Here is a 22,480-nt window from a genome sequence, read left to right on the forward strand (position 1 = left end):
GAGAAACTGAGTGGGCTTTATCCTCAGTTGTGTAAACATTCCTGAACGCAAGAGCTGCTTCAGAGCTCAGAGAAGAGAGAGAGAGGTGATGCCCATTTTAAAAAAGGAAAGAAAAAAAACATTTCCATTCTGAGTCAGGAACGAGGAAGCTTCAAATTCAGGAGGAGTTCTCTCTTCTCAAAAGAAAAGTCATAGAAGCAAATGGCTTCCAAGCATAATTTGCATAACTTTTGTTTCTAATGTGAAATGTCAGCTGTAGAGAAAGAATATTAAAAAAAAGGAAATCAGACTTGATCCAAAGCCCTTCATTTGCCTTCTCTTTTCTCCATTCAGTGTGAAAAAAACACATGCAATCTTTAAGATTAAAGATACTGCTGTAATTCATAAAAGAATGTGAAATATAGTCTACATTAAAAAAAAAAAAGCACAAAGTTCTAAACCCCTCCCCCAATGCGATTCATGCACACAAAAAATACAGGATTTCAATAACCTGCATATATCTTCACAGAGTACACAAACCTACACCCCTCCTTTTCTACAAGAAGAGTGAAAGCAAATTCCTATCCAGTCTGAAATACAAAACAGGAAATGAAGAACTTAAAATTTACCTGTGCTAAGCTTAAGTTGAATTCCTACCACTTTATTCTGCTAATTTCAGAAAATGTACATAGCCTCCATCATCAGAAATATGCACATTTGTGACAGAAGCAGAGGGAGCCTGAGGGCTGGTATGTCCAGCCCAAGATTCCCCCTGAACACTGACTGCTCTTCAGGCTGGTTGTGCAAAAGGCTGACAGCACCCGTCCATACTGAGCAGTGCAGTGGATGGCCTGGCATGCCTCCAGCCCTGTTTTTGCCATTGATAGCATTAATGGGGGGGACAAAAGTGAGGCAGGGTCAACAAAACACAAAGCTGGACTGATGTGGCAGTTCTTCAGGATAAATCTGGAGTAACGCTGAAGCCTGAGTCCCAAACACAGCAAAACAGAACTGACCTTCACAGGGTTCATTTCTGCTATCCAAACCAGTGTCTTTATGTAGCTCTTCCCTTGAGAAAAGCTGTCTTTACGTGTTACCCACTAATATTCTTAGTTCCAGTTTCATTCACCGTAACTGAGATCTAGATTCACAGGGTTTCCTTACTTACAGAGGTGTTGTGAAGATAACAGTCACAAGAAAGCCTGCTCGTTCTGCACAGAGAGCCAGAGGACATTTTGCAAGCAAAACAAGAAGTCTTCAGTGCATGATCGGGAAAGTGCAGTGCATACAGAATAGGAGGTTGCACATGGAATGCAAGGATTAAAGCTAAATGTAAACAGTTGCTTTATTTGCTACCACTACTATCCAGTGACTTAGTCAGATGTCTTAGTCCCAGTCATATAAAGAACAGCAATCTTTCATATACACACACACACACACACACACACCCCTATGTCTACATAAAATGGGCTACCGTAGTTTCATTCACAGGAAGGAAATATTTTTCACAAAGCATTGAAGTACTTCAGTTAAGTAACAGCTTAAGGTACTTTAAATAACTACACAGCTTTAGTTATTTAACTAAAGAATTCTGTGATTTACTTCTTGGAAGTATTTCCTCTTACTCTGAACACCCAAAACTTTCATAAAGCAAAAATCTCAGACATGCAAGAACTGCCAACTTTGCCCTTGGAAGACTTGAAAAAGAAAATAAGTTTTTAAAAATGTAAACCACCATGCTTAAAAAGCCCACGTTTTTTTTTCTTAATGAAATCAGGTTCATGAGAATGGACAGAATCTTCCCTACTTGCTGCATTGATCAAAACACTAGAAATACTTGCAGTTCCTCAGGCAAGCTTTTCCTACATCTGCTTTAGGCTATTTTGGCTATAGCATCTATAAACACTAATTATTTCGAGCATTCAATACCATAAATATCCCTGTTGATTTGTGATCTGTGTGTTTCAACATACAATTGCACTTGGTTGAGGGGACATTGTGTGGATGACTCGTATACCAATGTATTTCATGGGTAATTATTATATGGATAAAACAGGGACGCTAACAGCTTCTGTCTGTGCCTTAGTTCAATTTTGTGTCTGGGTACCTATGCATAAGCTTACCTGTGCAGGAGAGAGGAAGGACATGTACATATGAATCACTTCAAAGTCAAATGAGCAATCCTTTAGCTTCATGAGAAAGGAACTTTGCAGTCCCTTTGCAAAACACAAAATAAATTCGCAAGCAAAAAAAAAAAACAACCAACCAAGCAATTACTCCAGAGATTTGTTTTTCTTCAAGACAATACACAAGATTAACAGAAGCACTCTCCTTATGAGTAAGCCCTCTCTCCAAATTAGCTTAACCTACCGTATAGAGCACTAAGCATTTCTACATTTTGTGCATGCTTTTAGGGTTCTGTTGATAGGTGCATTTACACAGGTATTTTGTTTTACTGACATGCCCACAATGCACGTTGTTTAGCTCATCAGAAAGGGAAGAATTAGTACCGAAGAGTAAGACAGAGCTCATAAAAAGACAGTCATGCAAGTTATAATCACCTACCTGTACTAGTGCGATATGTGCCTGTGTGTGCTGGTTGCAGAGGGTCCCCCTGACTCTGGCTGAGACTCCTCATAGGGGGCTTCTGATAAACTCTGTCTTCGTAAATAGGATCTATATGATGTTCTGGAGACTGTAGTGCCCTTAACTCGGAGCCAAGGTGGCTGTGCTGGCTGCTGTAAGATGCCCGAGACCCAGCTGCAAATAGATTTGTAAGAGACAGTTACGACAGAGGGAAAACAATCAACAAACAAAGACTAACTTCAAGAAGTTTACTTGAAAGTTGCAGATCAAAAACAACAAAAAAAGCTTCCAATATACAAAACAGCATGCATCAGCAGCTCACTTTGGCTCAGTTCAGCCATCATCCAACTGCCCACATCTACTGCAAAGCCTATTTTCTTGGAAAGAAATAACACTTCAGAGACATATTCTGAAAGGCCACAAAAAAGAAAGATTGCACAAGGATGGGGGAGGGGAGAAGCTCTGAGATCCAGGAAGGCCCTAAGCCCACATACAACCACAGAACAATCAGGAAGGGGGAGAAGGGCAAGAATCAGAGTCAGAACTGGCTTCACGTGTTATGCCCGTATCTTAAGATGAAATCATGAAATAAGCTGAAGCTGATGAACAGATGTAGTTGTATGAAGGCTGATCTTTTTGCTGCTTCACTGGATGTACACCAGAACAGTTGAGCCTTATCAACATTTTGTCCTCCATCATTAAAAAAAAACAAAAAAAACCAAAAAAACTATTGCTATGACTTTCTACAACTTAAATCCTCTGAAGATGAATAAATTAAACACGCCATCTGGAAACAATATTGCAAGGATGCAACACTTCTTTCCCCCACTCTAATAACAAGATCAATCAGAATTGCATTATTATTTTTGTTTTGTACTATTAAAATATTATTCTTTACCATGACATTGAAAAAGAGACTCATACATTTCTAGCTGTGATTATTACTCTTATCACTTGACTTGCTTCATCACATTATGAGCTTTGGTACTTCAGACCTGTGCAGAGTCTATTTGCAAAATTCCCAAGGATAGCCATGAGGAAGGCATAAAAATGTTACATATATGAAAGGCAAGAAGTAGACAACTAGACAAGCAACACTTGATAAAGCAGGGTCTTACACCACAATGAGATAACGCGCTATTTGAATGTGTACAAAAGCAACCAGAGATTTAAGTACCACATCCCTTGCTGATACTCATGTGAGATTAAAATCCTGGATGTGGGATTCTACTAGCTCAGCCTGAGATGCCCATACAAGCTGTGTAGCCAGGCCTGTTGGAATTCTCTACCACATTCACTGTATTTACAAAAGTTTTGTTGCAGATACACTAAATAGTAATAAAACACAAAGCAAAGATATGAAGCGATATGCAGAACCAGTGCGGGATAGAAATGAAAAAAGACACACAAAACTACTTAAATCTTATTTAAATTGTCTGGAGGAAAAAAAAAAAATAAATCTCCCATTTCCTTCTTTTTAATCAGCTTGTGCCACATTCAGGTTTTCTTTGAAAGTTTTCAATACACATGCATGCTTTAAGTGGAAATCCTATTTGCATATTTTTCCCATTAAACATTTTTCTGACTGGATTGCCATTAGCACACTACTGCAAGTTTCCTCTCATTCCCTTCACTGGAAAAAAATCTCAAAGTCGCATTTTACCTAAAACTACTGCAATTATCCAGGAAGTTGATACCGCTCTTAAAAGGGTAAGTTCTTCATGATCCACATTTTCAAATGCTCTCTAGTCTGGCTTCCAAGAATCATAAGAAAGGCCTGGGTTGGAAGAAACCTCAAAGCCCACCCAACCCCAACTCCATGCTGAAGGCAGAGCTGCCACCCACCAGCTCAGCTGCCCAGGGCCCCATCTAACCTGGCATTGAGCACCTCCAGGGATGGGACACCGCAGCTTCTATGGGCAGCTGTGCCAGCGCCTCACTGCCCTCTGAGTAATAAATAAATCTCCTAATATCTAATGTAATCTTCGCTCTTTCAGTTTTAAACAATTCCCCCTTTCCCATGTTAAAACTCAGTCTCCTCCTTCAAGTACTGGAAGGCCACGACAGGTCCCTGCATCTTGGTGACTGATTCTCAGAACAGCCCCACTAAGGCCTACTATCCTTCAGTGGTCTAAAATACAGCTGATAGTGAGACAATATTCAAATTTTTGCATCAGCTGTTTTTACTGCATATTTGGTTCCATCTTTATTTACTGAAAACACAGAGAAAAAAGATGAGGGTAATGTTTCAGTGGTTCAACAGCACATCAACAAAACAGACCTGATACAGAATAGAGAGTTACAGCTCCTTCTGGAGGTAGAGCAAGCCTCCTCTCCATTTACAAACATAATAATGCTTCTTGGAGCAATAGATTTTCCTTGTAGTTCTGCTTCCAGTGAACAGAAAGACTTTCTCCCATTGAACTCCATGGCAGTAGGATCTAAACATTAACATTTTCTCATTATTGTAGCCTTTTAGTGAGGCAGCCTTAGTTTGTCATCTTCCAATTGTACTAAACATGCAAGTGCCAAATACAGTTTATGTAAGAAAAAAAACCAAACACAGTGGTATATTTGATTACTGCACATGCTACTAGGACTAGAACACCACTGGACTGAACAGCAAAGATATGTATAACTGGAGAAACTTCTTGACCTGACCACACTTTAGATCAAGCAAACAAGAAACAGAAGATAGGATAAACAGAAAAAGAAAATTATTACTCATCCATTCTCCCTGAAACATTTCAAGATGATAAAGTTTTCAACAGATAGTTTGTCAACAGGGAAATACTTTTATTTCACAAACACAGCCACTGCCAAATCTCAGAAAGTAAAGCTATCAGAACACAGAGCATTCTAGCATTTCTCCTTACACATCCTGAGACAGTTACTGAAATAGTTACTTTCATCATCTTGGTAACCAATTTCACGGATTTTTCCTTAAACATACTGCTTATCAGCTTCAAAGAAGATACAACTTCTCACGTATCTATGTAATTTTTGTGTTAAACATTTGTTAGTTCTTGGAGAATAAGCAAACCTACTCTATAAGTAAATAAACACTTTTTAAGATACGTCCCTTAAGCATGTTTAATTTCAAGCAGAATTTGATACTTTTCCATAGTATTTGCTAAGCAATTTTAACGCACAATTTCCAAGCAATAAGACATCAATACTTTAAGACAAAATACCAGCACACTTTAAAGTTCTTAAATTCTGTAAATAGATAAAAAGATGAAAAATCAAAATCACTTTCAGCGTTACTACTAATCTGCTGTTTCAAAAGCTAGAGTAGATAGTTCTGCCTTCAAGTAAAATCTCTTTTCTATTGATATTGTGATACTTACACAGTTATTTATGTACCTACACTTATAAGCAACAGATTTTACTATATGTTTTAAGTATTACAGTAACTAATGATAATGCTGTAACATGATGGAAAGTGCAACAGTGACAGCAGAGCAGCAAAGCCCTAGGCTGCCATAAGTGAGACTTGCTCAAATGCTACAACCCTGAGCACAGAAATAAAGAAGCTGATTACCTCTGGAAGGCCTCAGATACACAAGGATCTCCAGCAAAATAGCTGCATCTTTACTGCCAACCCTTAAATGAGATCTGGGAAGGAGTGGATCCTGGCTCCACCCCTTCTGGTTACTCAGGTGCACTGCATGCAGCTGAGCTCCTCTGGGTTGACCCTGCCTTCCCACCAGGTGCTCAATCACTGGTTCATTTCTGCTACAGCAACTAAAAACTACTGGGAGAGAGGAGACTTACATCTGCTGCTAATGTCTAAGATCACATTGATAACTTCAGAAAAGTTAATGTACAATTACAGCTGAAATTAACTGTAGGTTTGTAGACTTGCAGGTTTTTATACTAAAGAAAATGAAAGGCTGCATAATGGCTTTCAGACAACTGCATCCCATCTCATCTATACACTCAACCCTTCTCTGTCACGTCATGCTGTTATTATGAAAGACACTGGAAAGATGGTTAGAATAATTGATCAAAACCCAAGGCTGTGAACTCAGGAAAATTGATGCCACAGAGAAAAGGACAGGAATAGAATGACTCCTGCCTGCACCTCTAGGTTAGCAGCAAATGGCTATATCCTTTACAGCTTGATGCTGTCAGCTGATCTGCAGTGTTTGCATCAAACAACATGCATTAATGCAGACTAAAGCTTGCAGAGGTCCTGAGAAGGAACGAGGTCAGAATGGAAAAGCACTGATCAATATACTACCAGGATGTAATAAACACGGAATTACCAGGCCCATTAGTATTCCCACAGTCAAAGAGGCTCACTGCTCAGAGAAATTGCTTCCCTGAAACTAAAGCTATCATGAAGGCACTGCATACTCCCAACTGTAGTTGCCCAAGCCCTGTTCTCACCAACTACCACGTTTTCAGTCTGCCACTCTAAGTTTCTTGAAACCACAGCAGCGATGTGCACTGAGTCCACAAATCTCTCTTTTACAAATAGGTTAATTCCCCGTCCCCTGACCAGACCACACCAACCAGTAGCACCATTTTGGTCTTGTGAGACTAGAGGGTATCAAGTCCACTCAACACAGGTCTACATACAAAAATTCAAGGACAACTAATTACTAAATTTACAGTTTGCCAAGCTGTTAATTACAAATGATGCATTTAGTGTGAGACTGGGCACAAAATTCTTATATGCACATTTCTGAAGAAATAGTTATTTTTCTCCCTTCTAGATTAAAAAAATAAAAAAAGTACTGAGAAGAAGATGACTTGTTTGAGGGCTGAAGAAACTACAGTTAATTCCTAAGTAGTCAAACGGTGTAATCTTTAGTTTAAAAAAAGGTTGAGGAATTATTTGATTGCAGTGCTGGAGGTGCATCACAACAGAAAGTATGGAGGAGACTAGATGTCTCTAGAAGAGCTGCAAGAGAAAACAGAAAGAAAGCAAACAGGACAGGTTGAAAAAATCCAAATGAGGTACACTTGCTTTTAAAACAGAAACCAATTAACTGTTAGAACAAAGCATACAGAGAGTCTTCTCTGCTTTCTGAAGTGTCTAAAATAAGACTGACTGAAAATGGAACGCCCATTCTTTTGCATCTCTGTGGAGCTCACAAAAGCAGACAGTGGTCAAGCTCCAGGAGAGGAATAACTGAGTCCCCAGTCAGGTGCATCTGATTCCAGCAACAGAAAATCTAAAACCAGCTAGGTGTTTTTGAAAGTGTTTTTCACTGCGTGAAGATACTTTACACAGGAATATAATTTAGCGGAGGGTTTATAGAGTTAGGGTACTGGTTAGGCTGTGGTTGGACTTGATGATCTTCAAGGTCTTTTCCAACCTGGGTAATTCTATGATTCTATGATACCACATTCCCAGAAGCTTTGCTCTCTTCCTGCATCTAAGAAGGATGAGGAGGAACCAAGAGGAGTACAATCCTACCTACTGGAGACTAAAGGGAATCTCTATGCTTTATTTTTAAGAAAAGCCCTACTAGATAATTTCCACATTATTCAATGGTATGGAAAAATGGTTGAGTCCTAGAAAAGTGTTTGTGGGGCCCTTTATTTTGAATAAAGTCTCATTTTCCAGTAGAAGAAAAATACTGCATACAGAAAAATGCAATACGAGAGAAATATACAAAAGAATCCCCAATTCCTTTTTCAGACCTTATGTGAGCTGTCATGGAAATAAATACAGTAGAAACATTTAAATGACACCGGTAATCCAACAATTTACATCAACATAGTAAACTGCTACACTGGCAGCATTTTTCATTTTAGTGAGCTAGAGTTGTAAAAGCTATTCAAATTAATGGATACACAGGCATTTATATATGCCTTAGAATGGCTTTTATTCGTGCCCTTTGTGACAACCTTTAAGAGTCACCCTGCCTTGCTCAAGCCCTATGGAGCCCTATGAATTCATGGTACTCTGAGCAGCATTAAGTGCAAGAGCATATAGGGCTGCCCTCCTCACCAGGACTTCAGAGCTCATTAGAATTATGAAATACCCAAGTGGCAATCTCAGCATGAAGAAAACTGTCCAGATTTGACTGGATAAACTATTCAGCCCCTCATTTTAAAATCTTCCATCACAAAACAGTCATCAATGGCCCTGTTAAAGCAGCTTCCTTATGTCCGTGATAGAGGAATATCAATAATGAGATTCAAGTTGAGAGTAAAACTCAATGTCCATTATATTACAATAAGAAACAATTACCAGTAATGTGTTTACACCAGTTAACCTAACTTGATTACATCTGCACTCATTTCAACACATTTTATCTCTGGCTACATCAGCTCCAAGTATCAAGCTTGGATCTGGAACAAACTACAATGTAGTGCACACAGGAGATTTGATTTCCTAACAAAGAGGATTGACCACCCACAACTGCCTGTATGGATTTTTCATTTCAAACGTAATGACAACATCGCTCATGTAATTTGTGATGAGTTTTTCTTAGATTACAAGTCAAAAAACACAAGGAGCCACCCACACGATGCTAACACTGTAATAAGACAGCAATGAGACTGCAGGCACAGAAACTACAAGAGAAGCACAGTATTTATTTTTTTTTTGCATGCTTTTCAGAGGATAGAAAGAAGTGAAGTGAGGTATAGCTTCATTACAAAAATGCAACATGGGGGAAAGAGGATATAAGCAGCAGGATTTCTGATCTGAACTCATACGGAAGGAGATATTTTATAGCCACTAAACTTAATTTACTTGTAAAGAAACTAATGTGAAGCCAGGTGCAAAATTAGAGAGTACTGATGGAAGAGGAGGGGAAAGAAATCAAACATCTGCAACAAGAATTTTGGTACAATACTGACCTTTTCTGCCAGAAATGTATGCAAAAACCTCTCCAAAGTGCTTGTTTGATAGCATGCATCTTCTCCTTATACCATCAGAAAGAACAGTACGATCTACAACCAAATGCTACTGATTCTACATCAAGAAATAAACTCAGAAAACAGGTTTATGGCAGCACGACCTGATGAAAAGCAAAATACCAAAGAAAATGTTTCTAACCCAAGTGCTGAAAGTGAATGTAAATTGTCAAGAGGTGACAGATGGTTACATTAACCAGTAAGACGTGACAGGCCATATGGCAGGACCAGCTAATGCATACCTCGAGTGCATCAGTTTGCGCCCCCAGCACACCAACGATCTGCCCTAACAAACCAAAATTGACTTTGAAGTGAATTCCTTTTAATTCGAGGTGAGCTTTTTCTTCAAGTTTTCTCATCTGATTAGGTTTTATATATACGCACACTCTAAATATACTGTTTTAGGTATCAAGGTTTCTTTTTGTTCCTGTTGTTTGGTTTTTATTCAAATCTTGAAATAAAGATTAAGGAAAGGAATTTCAAAACTAAACTAGTTTTATCTTTACACTCTTCTCCCCATTCTTCATATGCTTCTCTGTTCATAACTCAGGACTCTTCATATAAATAAAGGAGGTAAATGATTGATTTATCACATGGGATGCCTTTTGACTCACATCTAACACTGGACGTCCAGAAATAATGTGTTCCTTTTTCATCTGCGGTCCTTATTAGCTGTTTTGTGATCACCTCTCCTAAAAGTCCTCAAGACTGCAAGAACATCCTTGCTTCACTTGTCAGTATCTTAGACAGCTTTTCTTCAGGCTTTCTATTTAAAAGATTGAAGTGCAATACAATGCCCAGTCTGGGCTACTTCTTGTGAATTATCATTGCACTGACAAACCTATTAGCAGTTTCACGTTCAGGAGTGTAGTTCACACCCTGGAAATTCCCAGACGCAATTTGTCTGCTAACCAGATTACGGGTCTTAGGAAAGTCTCCTGAAAAGAGATTGTCTCAGGTTGCTTAAGGGACACCGCAAACCCATCTCTGACCGAAGGTTAGCACTTCTCACATCGCTGCTAAAAAATAAAGGAAGAAAGCAAAATAAATAAATAAATAAATAAAAATTTGTTTTAAGTGCAACAATGTTTAATGCCTATCTAAGAGTTTTTAGGATAAATCTTGTCCTGTTTAAACTAGTTTTTAAACAAAATGTTGAAATTAATTACATTCCCAAGTGCATTTAAAGGAGAAACAAAGAGAAGTATTTTCTTTGATTTTTCATGTTTACTTTTCAGTCATGCAATGTGTTTTTTCTGATAAGTTACAGCTATCAACTCTTTTAATTCTACGGTGGTACAAATCTAGGAAAAAAGAAAATAACCCGAACCAAGCATTTTTGTTTCCTCACAAGCATTCTTTTTCCTGCAGCTGTCCTCATTCTGCTGCAAAGCATTCACCTGCTTAAGACATTTTATCAAAAATAAATTGTTAGTGGAAAAAGAGTAGTGTGACTGGGAGCAAAGAGATAAGAGGCAAAGATAGCCAGGAAGAAACAGCAGATTAAATGTGACAGACAAGTTCAGGGAGATAATTCCCATTTCATTTCTGATCGAGGGAACTGTCACTGAAGAAAGAACAAAAAACTACAACTCCCCCAAACGAACCACTACTACACAGCAACACCTTGCCTTCAACAGGGCAGAAAGTGAAAGATAAAAATCATATATATAAACTACCAACTGAATGATCACATTGGGTGTGACCCACAACAGGCCCAACCTCTATTGCTTCTCTGTCTGGCACTGCAAGCCAAGAGAAGAGCAGTGAGCCTGCAGTCCCCAGTGCCAGGCCTGCCCTTCTCTCTGGGGCTCCTGGCTACACAAGGGGGAATGGTGGTACAGCCCAGCAGCAGCAGTGCAGGCCGTGCGTCTCCTCATCCATGGACCTTTGCTGGAGACCAAAGCCACAGCTTTGACAGCAGCCACAGTGATTTGCTAAAAAGGCATCACTGCCTTCACCAAGGCAAACTGGGCATTGCCCTATTGATGGGAGCCCACAAAAACTCCATTTACTGACTGTGTTTAACAACATGGAAAAGCACAGCCTCTAAAAAAACCAACAGCTCACAGCCCTTCCCCCGAACCAAGCAACAGCTCAGCCAGCCCCCAGTGAGTGAGTTCCCCCAGCGGAGCTGGGTGCATAGCAGGGAGCCAACTGGAACAGACATCTAGCACTTAAACCAAACCAGACAGGGAAGCCTCAATCTGGCAGAGAAAAACACATGAATTAATGTCTCTACTTTGCAGAAGTCTGATTCTCAAAGTGAAAATAGTTCTCAGAAAGGGTACCAACAGAAAACAAAACTCTCTGGGGGTAATGAAGCATCAAAGTCCATCCAACTACAACAGTCCTCCACTGGCCATTGGCCTTTGCTGGGCAACGCAGATTTCTGATCTAACCATACTGGCACTCCTGCCTGCTCTCAGTTACAGCAGGTACTTTTCCTACTAACAGTGAAAACGCAAAGAAACCATTCCAATGAAGCTTGACCACAAGTTCACCTTTAAAAAGGTTGTTTTTCTGTTGAATATTGCACATACTTCTGTGGCAAATGTGACACTTCAGACTGATACACAGCCAAAATTCAAGACACCACATTTGGGGTTTGCTCACAGAAAGAATTACATTTGCAACTTATCTCCTGTAATTCCTTTTAGAATGAGATTGCGCATTATTAGATGTGTGAACAATATTAACTTTTGGAGATTTTATCCGTTAACACTTTGTATTCAAACTTGCATTTCAGCAGGAGAATGGAAGAAAGCATCAGATAGCATTGTTCTTCTGTGTCGAGTCATCTCTGATAGAATATTAAGCACTTCCTCCTCCCAGCGGCTTTCTCCTCCTCAGTAAGCGTTTGTTAATTCACTGAGACCCCAGGTGTAGGTTTGTGACGCTCCAGGGGAAACGGGTCTATTATCTTTGTCTTTTTTCCAACCTCATTCAAGAATGGGAGTATCCCTTGGATATTCTGTAACACATTGCATTCTCATCAAGTTTTCATCACCCGCTTGAGACTCATTGCATTAAAAATATGAGTTTAAACAATGTAGGTTTCTCTAAATATATCAATTTCAATAAAATCTAACTAAATTCTTTAGTTATGCCAGTAAAACATGCAGACCACTGATCATCCACTTTTACAATTACAGCTTTTTGTTCAATAGATTGTTATAGAATTATTCAAGCTGTTTTTAGGTTGTTCCCATTACACGTGCATTGAGACCTCTGCTAGAACACTTAATAGTAATTTCCTATTATTAAAATCATTATAATTTACCACAGTTCTAACAGGTCTGCTCTGAATAAAATAAATGCCGAATGTAGAGACAAAGAAATGCAATACTGCTGCCACTGAGACCAGGAAGGGCTTAAGGACTTGAGCAAAGGTTATACTACAGTAATTACTGCACAGTTCCTATCAAATAAAGTTCTCTTTTATTCCATTATGTTTATTAAGGTGGCAGCAAGAATAATAAGCTTTTAGTATCAAACTTCCAGGAAGTCAGAAAAAAATTCTTACATAGAATCATAGAATTACCCAGGTTGGAAAAGACCTTGAAGATCATCAAGTCCAACTACAGCCTACATAAATCCTTCTGCATCAAACAAAAAAATAAATGGATAGTGACAGATTTTCTTTTTTTAAGAAACTTATTTATATAAAGTCAACCCAAACACAAAAAAAGCCAGCAGAGCAGACTATACTATTAATCTCACAGATTCCGATTATCCCTGAAAGCAAAGAAAGAAAAGGACCAACCTGCCAGAGTCTTGTCACTCAATTAGAGTATAAGCTACATAGGTTGCTTCAAAAGTAACACCCCCTATTTATTTCCATGGAAACTACAACAGATACAAAGCACACAATAATGTTACTTGATAAATTCTCAGCTATAAACTAGTATTTTTCAATGGAGTCACCACCCTTAGCTAAGCATTTTTGCAAGCGATGACCAAGAGCTTGCATGCTGTGCTCATAAAAATCTGTACCAATGGAGGTGACCCACTGTCGCCACTGCTGAAATGCACTACTCACCACCTCACTGTGCTCACGTCAGCTGTTTGGTCTCCATAAATGTTCACCAAGTACTGAAGAATGTCAATGGGTGCCATTTTCTCTGCATGGGGGAATTCAGTGACACACCTCCGTTTCATCTGCACTCCCACGTCAGACGCCATCTTGTCAGATTACCCCTCTGCTGCCATCCATCGCACAGTAATAAAATGGAATGGCATACCGATGAGGAGGTTCAGCCCCTACTGTCACACCACCAACATCCACCTCTGATGTCATGGGTCAAAATCATAAAATAGAAGGCGTTACTTTAGGAGCAGCTCTCATAAAAAGAAATAGCCATGACAAATGCTGAAAGGGAAAAATGGTGACAAAAGGTCACCAGCAAAAGAAGGGCAGCCTAAGGTAAAAAAGTACAGGGAAGTTAACATGATAGTTATGAACAACAGTTTGCAACGAACTGTTAGAGCAGTACAGCTTCAAGGAGGACTTCAACAGCAGTTTCAACCAGAATGACAAGACACATTGCAGTCCAAAGGTGACAAACACTTTAGGGATTTTGAACCACCCCATAATTAGTTCCTGATTATTCATAAATGCAAACTAAAGTCATTTGCATGCCAAGTGGTTACCTCATCTGTGAAACCAATATTTCCAAGATCACATGACTGGCTGAAGACATTTGCATCAAGTTTGGGCTGATTTTACAAAAGCAGCCTGAACCCTACTGTGGACAGGGAAAAGTAGTGATGTGCATCACAATCCTGGCACACTTCAGAGAAAAAAGAGACTCTGGACTAAGACGGTAATTCTTGAATTCCCAGATGCTCAGGACAGAATCCTAAGCAGGACAGGACACAAACTAGATCGCTTTGAAGTAGACTGTTATGTTCAGCATTAGCTTCAGATTCTTGTCAAATGCAGCTCAAGGTGCAACAAAGAATGACGTGAAGTAGACAAGAACTCCAACTTCAGACTGAAAGAAACGCACAATTTTGATGTGCTTGTTCAGAAACCAGGAGAGCGCAATCATGGCTTGAGAGCCACTCTAACATAGTTACTGGTTTCTACTTTTCAAGGGAAAACTGAAGAGCGTTAGATAACACAAAGATCGTGAGCACAAACCAAACACATCACAGCTGGTTAGTGACAGACCTAAAAGCAAAGCCCGCTGTGTGAAAACATGCCACTAACATGTTACTTTTTTGCCTCCACTTCCTCCACAATCAGATGCTATCTGCCCAAAAGCTATCTGACACTTGGTCTTGCCTTTGAGAAAAGGCTGGGAAATCCTTCACCAAATTACTAACTCTTGCCAGGATTCCCTACAAGTCGCCATTTAGAAATTGCAGCTGTATAAGCTAGCAGCCTCTCTTATGGAAAGAGGGAAACATGACATCAGTTCTTTGTGAAACAAGCTTCTTAATGTCTTGAAAATTCAGACAAACTAGTTCAGAAGAGGTCTGGAAAGAGACTCTCCTGAGTGCAGAGGGCTACAGTTGTGTACAGCTCCCTGTTTAAAATCCTAACCATGCCTAACACTCGCAGTTTTGCTGTTACAAGATGAGGCCATGAAACACTTGATTGTATTCCTAAGATATGTGTCTGATCTGAAGATACGATTCCTAAGATATGTAGTTAAGTGGGTCACTCAGGTCTTTCCTTACTCTTCTTTTCAGCCAAAGATCCCTAATTTGTAACCATCTATTAATCGTGCTATTAGCTCAACTCTTCTTCAAAACTGGGCAATTCTTTCTACGCAGGATTTATCTTTCTCTGTTCAGAAAATGCTTCTTCATATCACAGTATCCAGAAGTTTCCTTGGTGTACTCCTGGGTCTTGTGCCAAGATAGCATATTGAAAAGATATTTTTCAAGTGGCCAAAAGAGTTCCTCTTGTGAAACGTTATTAGTCACATCCTTCCTCTCCACTAATTTTATCTTCAAAAAGACAGACTGAGAATTCTCCTTTGACCAGGTCCTCATCCAGCTCCATTCTTGCGAGAACATCCATCTTCTCTAGCTTAACTATTTCCCATGTGGCACTATAGAAAATGCACACTCACACTTCTGATAGGAAACAGAAAGACATCAGATATAATGTAAGAAAAGATCAGTGAGTAAGTCCTTCTAGCACAATCTGGCTTTGTAGAGCTCATGTTGCAAATTACCCCATTAACCATTTACTCTTCAGTGCTGTATTATTCACTCCATCAGCTTTTGTCATAATGTCACAAAGCCCTGCTCTTAGCCCCCAGCTCTCTCCCCTTCCAAGGAATCCAATTTACCCTTCTCTGCAAATCACATTCCGGAACCTTCAGAACAAAGCCCCTGAAGAGATTCTGGCACCTTTTGGTGAGCCAACTTAAATCTGCATCCCTGCTGAACTGCAGGATGCTGAGAAGGTGGGGGAAGGACCCTATGGAGCAGGTTCCTTGTACTTTCTTGACACTGGAAACCTGCCCCTAGTGTCACAGAGTCAGAGCTCATTCCCCATCTTGACTTCCCCCCAGGCAGCATAGTTTAAGCCAGTGGCTAGCCCTAGTTCTAAAATCAAAAGGTTTTACTGCCCAAGAGCAGCACAGCTGGCCACCTGATAAAAGAACTGGGCTCACAGCTGGGTAGGAAAAGGAGGCAAAGAGGCCATAAGGCAAGATACAAACATACACTATGTAATAGAGAGAAATACGATAAAGTGTGTTCACAAATTTCCTCAGATAAAATAAGAGTTGCCTTAGATTCATAGCTTCTTGTATTAAAACTAATATGGCACTTCTCTATCCTTCACTTACACACTACAAGTTACTACTTGATGCACTTGTTACTAAAATCTATGTCACCCAACTGGCAGTTTCATATGCCATGCCTTGTAATTGTAAGATTAGTCATCACTTGGTCCTCCTGATTTCAGAATATTAAATTCTAACTCTTGATTCTACCCACTTATGATAATAAACAGTTTCGTGAATTCATTATCATTAGACTAACCCATTCTACCCTATGTAATACCATTTTTACTAAAGACAAAACCTGTCCTGTCTGCTCTGGGTCTATACCTAGGCAATCAAGTTCAATCCCAGTACTATAGAAAAATTCATCTCATCTCCACAGCTGCTCACAGGGAGAATATGGCCCAATGTAATTTCTGTCAGCCACCACTGACAAGTCCTGTGAACACTTTGCATCTCAGCATGGGCGTACAGACACTTTCCCACCCACACTTTAGCTTTAAATAAAGGGAACCTTCCTTATTTCCACAACTTGCACTCTTCCTACCATAATTAACCACTTCACTTCTGATCAGAAGCACCTGCACTTCTTTGAAAGCTGCTGCATGCACAGCAGAGCCAAAAGCTGTTAGATAGCCCACCAGAAGAGTGGTTACTTTGCTCACTGGTTCTGTACTGACTTCCCAGATCACAACTACTTGGTCTGCTGTAGACAATGCATGTGCCACAACAAGAAATTATGATTCCCATCAAAATACAAACAAAAGTGTCTTCTCCTTCCCCTTGAGCATACAGAGAGCACAAGGGACTAAGGATTTCTGCTCCTATTTACTGAGGCTTCCACAACAAACATTTCTAGTCTACTGCGTAATGCGTTGCAATGGGATTTCAAACCATGAGGAAGCTACAGCTCGCACTTCTGCACCCTTGGTCCAGCGCACAAGCAAGGTAAACAAAATCCAATTTAAATTACACAGCACAAGCAGTTCCACTGACACCACAAAACCTGAGCAACAGAAATTGGACTTCTCCTTGCCTAATGTTCCCCACCCTATATAACAACATTCCTTTCTACACCAAGCAGACTAGCCAAGGCCAAAGAAATCTGGGAAGGCCCAGAGTCACAGACCTGTTAGCTGGAGGCACAACCAGATATACCAGGGCATCAGTCAGGCCTGAGGGACAAAGCAGTAGTAGGAATGGCAGAGGTAAGACAGCCCTATCAGTATGCCTTCAAGAGCCAACAGTTGGGACCTATCACAGTCCACGATACTCAAAACGTTTCTTGTAATCTCCAAGCCTAAAAAAAAATAATACTGATCACAGAATCAAAGAATCACCAAGGTTGGAAAAAACCTCCAAGATCATTCAGTCCAATAGGCTTTATGATTTCAGAGTGTCAATTCTAGCTAAAGTCGCTTCATATTGCTAAACAGGAGTTCCAAGAAGTCAGGTTTCCAAAGCACCATTCTTCAACTTAATATACTCTGTGGAATTTCAGTAGCAAAAAAAAAACAACCAAACAAAAAAGATGAGAGAATTCCAGATCCTTTGATGAAGCAGCTCTGGAGTATGGACACTGACTACTCTGTTAGCTTTTTGCCAAGCTCTTCCTCTATTTCTTTTTAGGAGGTTTACAAACATAGACTGCTGAAATTCTACTCTGATACTTAAGACATTTATTCGGATGGTTTCCATGCTTATGAGCAGCCCCCGAATCCAGCATTCTAGGTTTTACTGCTTAAGTTCAAGACCAGAGGCCAGCAACTGAATGCCAGGTTGTATGGTTAAAGGCAACAGCAAAGGCCTTGGCAGCACTGATCTGAAGCATCTTTGATATTGCATTCACCTAAAAATCCAAAAAAAGCCACTGACACACGGTTTCCCACATTCAGCCAAACTACTGCGATTTTTGTGCCAGTTTGATCTATTTTCAACAATGCTGTAAACTGGTTTTCTTTGCCCAGGAGCTTGTTACCTTAAAATAATTACCCTTTGAAAGGCGACCAGGGGAAGAGCAGTTACATTATTTACCATATAAAGAAAAGGAAGCCAAGGGAAAGGTTTTGACCAGGATGCAAATTTAGACACATCTGCAGAGTTTACTCACACAGGAAGCCAAAGCTCAAGCTCATTAGCTCCAAGACAGCCTCCTTACTTGGTTCTGTCAATTACCCCTCTCCTAAATTCCAAGATAGATCTGAAAGATGCAGAAGCAAAAACCATGACAGTAAGAAGATATTTAAAAGACATCTAGCTTACGCCTCCTGCCTTATTGCTGAAGACTCCCCCTTTCAGATGTCTTTTCCAAGGAGAACTTAAGCATTCTGGTAAATGTTCTAACTCAAACAATTGATAATTATCACTGAAGGAATAGGTGGAAGCACAACTAGTGGCAAAGAAAAGTGAAGTGAACACTCAGATGTGTATTTGTATCAGCTGCGAGTCCAGCATCAGCACCTCTATCCTCTGGGCTACAATTAGAAGAAACATGTCTAAAATACTACTAGATACCTCAAAGTATTATTTTGTTTTGTTTTCTTGCAAAAAAGAAGTCTCAAAAAAGAGTCTCAAAACAAACAAGAGTAGAAGCAGGGAAAAAAGAATCCTGTTTGTCGAAGAACAAAAAGGCATTAACAATGTTCTCATGTATAAAGGCTCTGAGAAGCAGATACAGGCATTTTCCAGCTAATAAAAACAAACAGAACCTAGAAAAAAATCAATGTAAGACTATTTTGATTAAAATTAATGAAGCAATTTTTTTCTCCCGATAAAAAAAAAAAACAGGATTCTGTAAAAATAAAAGAAATACAGTTAAGGGAAACAGCAGTGTCCCTTTCGTTATCATCAATCGAATTGATAGCCCAAGTCTCGTTGTTTAGAAGTTAATAGCAGAAAATCCAAAGATTTTCCTTCCTTACTTGTCCAAAGAAGACTGCTTAATTGGCTCAGCCCTACATCTCAAAAGGATGATTTAACAGCACTAGCAACTTTTAATTCTGGGTGGTGCAGATCTCCTTGGGCTTAATGCTGGGGTTAAGGTTTTGCTTGCACTTTCACTATTTGCAATGCTCTGTTCAAAATCTGAATGATGACGCATGCCGTGAAGGCTTGTCTATGTATGTGAACACTGGCAGTCAAAAAGTAAAATTTTTGCTTGCATTTAGTTTAAACTCCTTGAAGAGGCTGATGGTAACTTGGCTGAGCTCTAACACTGATTCTAATACTAACTCTGCTAAAAGAACTATTTCTACCTCATGTAGAGGCATGAAAGAAAAGGGTGGATGCAGGTAGGCTCACAAGCAGTACTATGGCTGTTCTAGCACAAATGTGCAGCAGTGTGATTTTGGGAGCATTTGTAACACTAAGCTAGATCTTTTTTTCCAATAAGATAGCAACAATTTAATGATATACAGATGATGTGGTATTTCCATGCAATTGAAAGGAAGACTAAATCCATGCCAATGGTAGTATCAGTTATCCCATATGCTGTCACATAAGCTGATCTGTTCTGTGCCTGCATGACTACAACCCCAAAATGCTAGAACTTGTCAACGCTCACCAACAAACAGCAGTCCTGCCATAAACAGGACCAGGTTCAACATATTATATGCAATGAAAAGCACACAAGAAGAGAGAGGGCAAAGGAAAGTTCCCAGCAAAGTGTGAGAGGAGCGAGACAAGACAGACGAAGGAGCAGAAAATATATCAGCTAAAACCCCGATAAACTTACTGCTCTTTGCTCTACAAAGACTAAAAAGCCTATTTCTATATTAACTCATGCCACACTTTTCTGTCAGCGGTATCACAATATTGTAATATTAATAGAGCACGTACACACAGTTCTACCTCAGAAAGGACAAACGACTTGACTTTCATACCTTACAGAGACTATAAAGAAGGTTCTGCTTGCAAACAGGATTGAAGGTTTTTTAGTGAGTGGCATCAGAAGTGTCTGTGGCACATTCCAGCTCTTGTTTCAACGTTACATGTCATAATGACACAAAGAATGGCTGCGTCAGCTTCTTACCACCTAATACTACACAAAGTGATTCATATCAACACAAACTTCTTAAGCCTATCCTTTCCGGTGGACTGAGAGAGTATGAGGCAGTCTTCAAACAACAGAGCGCTGGAGCACCTCTCCTATGAGGACAGGCTGAGAGAGCTGGGGTACTTCAGCCCAGAGAAGAGAAGGCTATGTGAGGACCTTATAGTAGCCTTCCAGTACCTGAAGGGGGCCTGAAGGGAAGCTTGGGAGGGACTTTTTATAAGGAAAGGTAGCAACAGGGTGAGTAGAAATGGCTTTAATGGTCTCCAGATGTCCCTTCCAACCCCTATGAGACTGTGATTCTGTGATTTACAGACCGAGCCTCCTGAATGCACAACACTCCTGAACTGCTGTCTGAGTTAAAGGTAGGAGCAGCACAGATCAGACAGCTACTGCCAGAGCTGCAACCGCAGTTCCTAGCAATGAAGTAGCCAGGCCAAGAATAAGCCCAGCAATGGTACAGTCACAAGAACTACAGGGTGCACACAAACATGTGTGCACTCGACAGCTGTAATGGTTCAAGCGCAACTGGACCGAAATACATTTCTGAGGATGTTTTTAAGGTTACTTGGTTAAGACTGAGTTACTGCACGCTTTTGCATGTCTTGTTTTAAATTCAGGATGCAGTCTAAAAACTACCTCTTCATCATCTCAAGTTTTTTTTATAACCTAGTTTGTAGGAAATTATTACAAATGATGCCATCTCTTCAATCAAATCTTACATAGTTTCAGTTTGGGGCAATTTATGTCTACATTGAACATTTTCAACTATGATTTTAGGAAACATTAATCACTTCTGAAGGTCTTCTCTGTTAATCAGCTCACCTTGGCACCAATACTGTTCTGTGTGGCTCCCTGAGACATAGAACTACTCATGAACCAGACGGCTCCTGCACTAATTTCTAACATCAGGCAAAAAAAGCAAACAACAAAACAAATGCATTATTTGTATTCCCAGTAATTGCTATAAATATTTTTCTCCCTGGTTATAAAAAATTGAGTACTTTGAGTAACATCACCCCTGCAATGACACATCCCTACCAATCAAACTTCACATTAATCACTGTAGGCAAACCATTAATCAGTGCAATGTGGCAACTACACCCTACTCCTCCTCCTCTCCGAAAGAAAAACTATCTTTGGGTGCAATGAGCAAGCAGCAAAAATCCCATTAGCGGGGCACCAACTTTTCGACATAGGATTGTTTGCTCTCATTGGTTTCTAATGCAATGATTGGAAAACTCCCGCAAGAAACGCAATACGCCTACAGTTCAAATACAAAACCTGCTCTAAGTAAAAACACCAATAGAAACACAGAGACAATACAGTAACAAATTCTGCCTTGGTAGTATCTCTAACATCTGATCCCATCTAACACTAAAGCATACATTAATATTAAGCCTCTAAGTAGCCCATTGACTTCAAAGCATCCAGCAGAAGTCTAGAAGATTAGTCAAGCACTGAACACTGTCAGCAGACGCGTAACTCACTGAATGGCGGGGAGGCCTCAATGAACACGCTACAGAATGTTAATGGAAAATAATGGAAGCTAGTACACAAGTAGGAACTGTTGCAAAAGAATGGGTCATGTGACAGAGATTGTTCCAAGGATTACTGGATAGGCATATCATCACTGTGGAGGAAAAAAAAAAACACAACAAAACCAAAAACCAAGCAACACAGTATTTGCCAACACTCTGTTGCCTCCACTGTTTGTTTGTTTAAGGCAGCGATGCCATTTCTTTATGTTTACCACTCCACACTTACTCATAAGATTTTCCATTTGTTAGGAAACTGGACACCGAGACTTTTGCCTCAGTTAAAAGCAAATCTCTATGACACAGGGCAACTCAAACTCATGGCATGTGTTCTAACGGGCACTGCACTGGGCAAAGTTTGTGTTGTTCTGCAAACGTACTGCTAAGTTCAGATGATCAATTGATATTAAGATATGAAATATATCCCCAATCTTCTGAATGCATCTGCCCATAGGCTTTTCTTTCACCCAGCCCTTCCATCAGTTACACGCTGCTCCTCTCAATAGGTCCTGCAGAGAAGCAGGGAAGGAAGCACATACGCAATGCAAGATGCTGCAGAAGTCTACAAAGAGCTTTCATTTAAAAGCAATGTAACTTCTATACACATTTGCAAGCCTCATTATAAGCACATGTATGGCCACAATTTGCCAAAGCAGCCCAAGTCCATGTTGTGGCTTATGTCTAGCATGGGATAG

The 22,480-nt window shown here is 39.9% G+C and overlaps 1 protein-coding gene across 7 annotated transcripts in view; it reads right to left on the bottom strand.

Annotated features, from left to right (window-relative positions):
* Positions 1 to 22,480, bottom strand: part of CTNND2 (catenin delta 2) — a 607,871-nt gene that overhangs the window by 236,619 nt on the left and 348,772 nt on the right. For all 7 annotated transcript variants that reach the window (XM_072330397.1, XM_072330395.1, XM_072330394.1 and 4 more), the window contains one exon: positions 2,545 to 2,739. In XM_072330397.1, coding sequence (XP_072186498.1) covers positions 2,545 to 2,739 — 195 coding nt within the window. The remainder of the gene's footprint in view (positions 1 to 2,544; positions 2,740 to 22,480) is intronic.

The sequence above is a fragment of the Excalfactoria chinensis genome, chromosome 2 (genome assembly GCF_039878825.1).
Source record: "Excalfactoria chinensis isolate bCotChi1 chromosome 2, bCotChi1.hap2, whole genome shotgun sequence".
NCBI lineage: Eukaryota > Metazoa > Chordata > Aves > Galliformes > Phasianidae > Excalfactoria > Excalfactoria chinensis.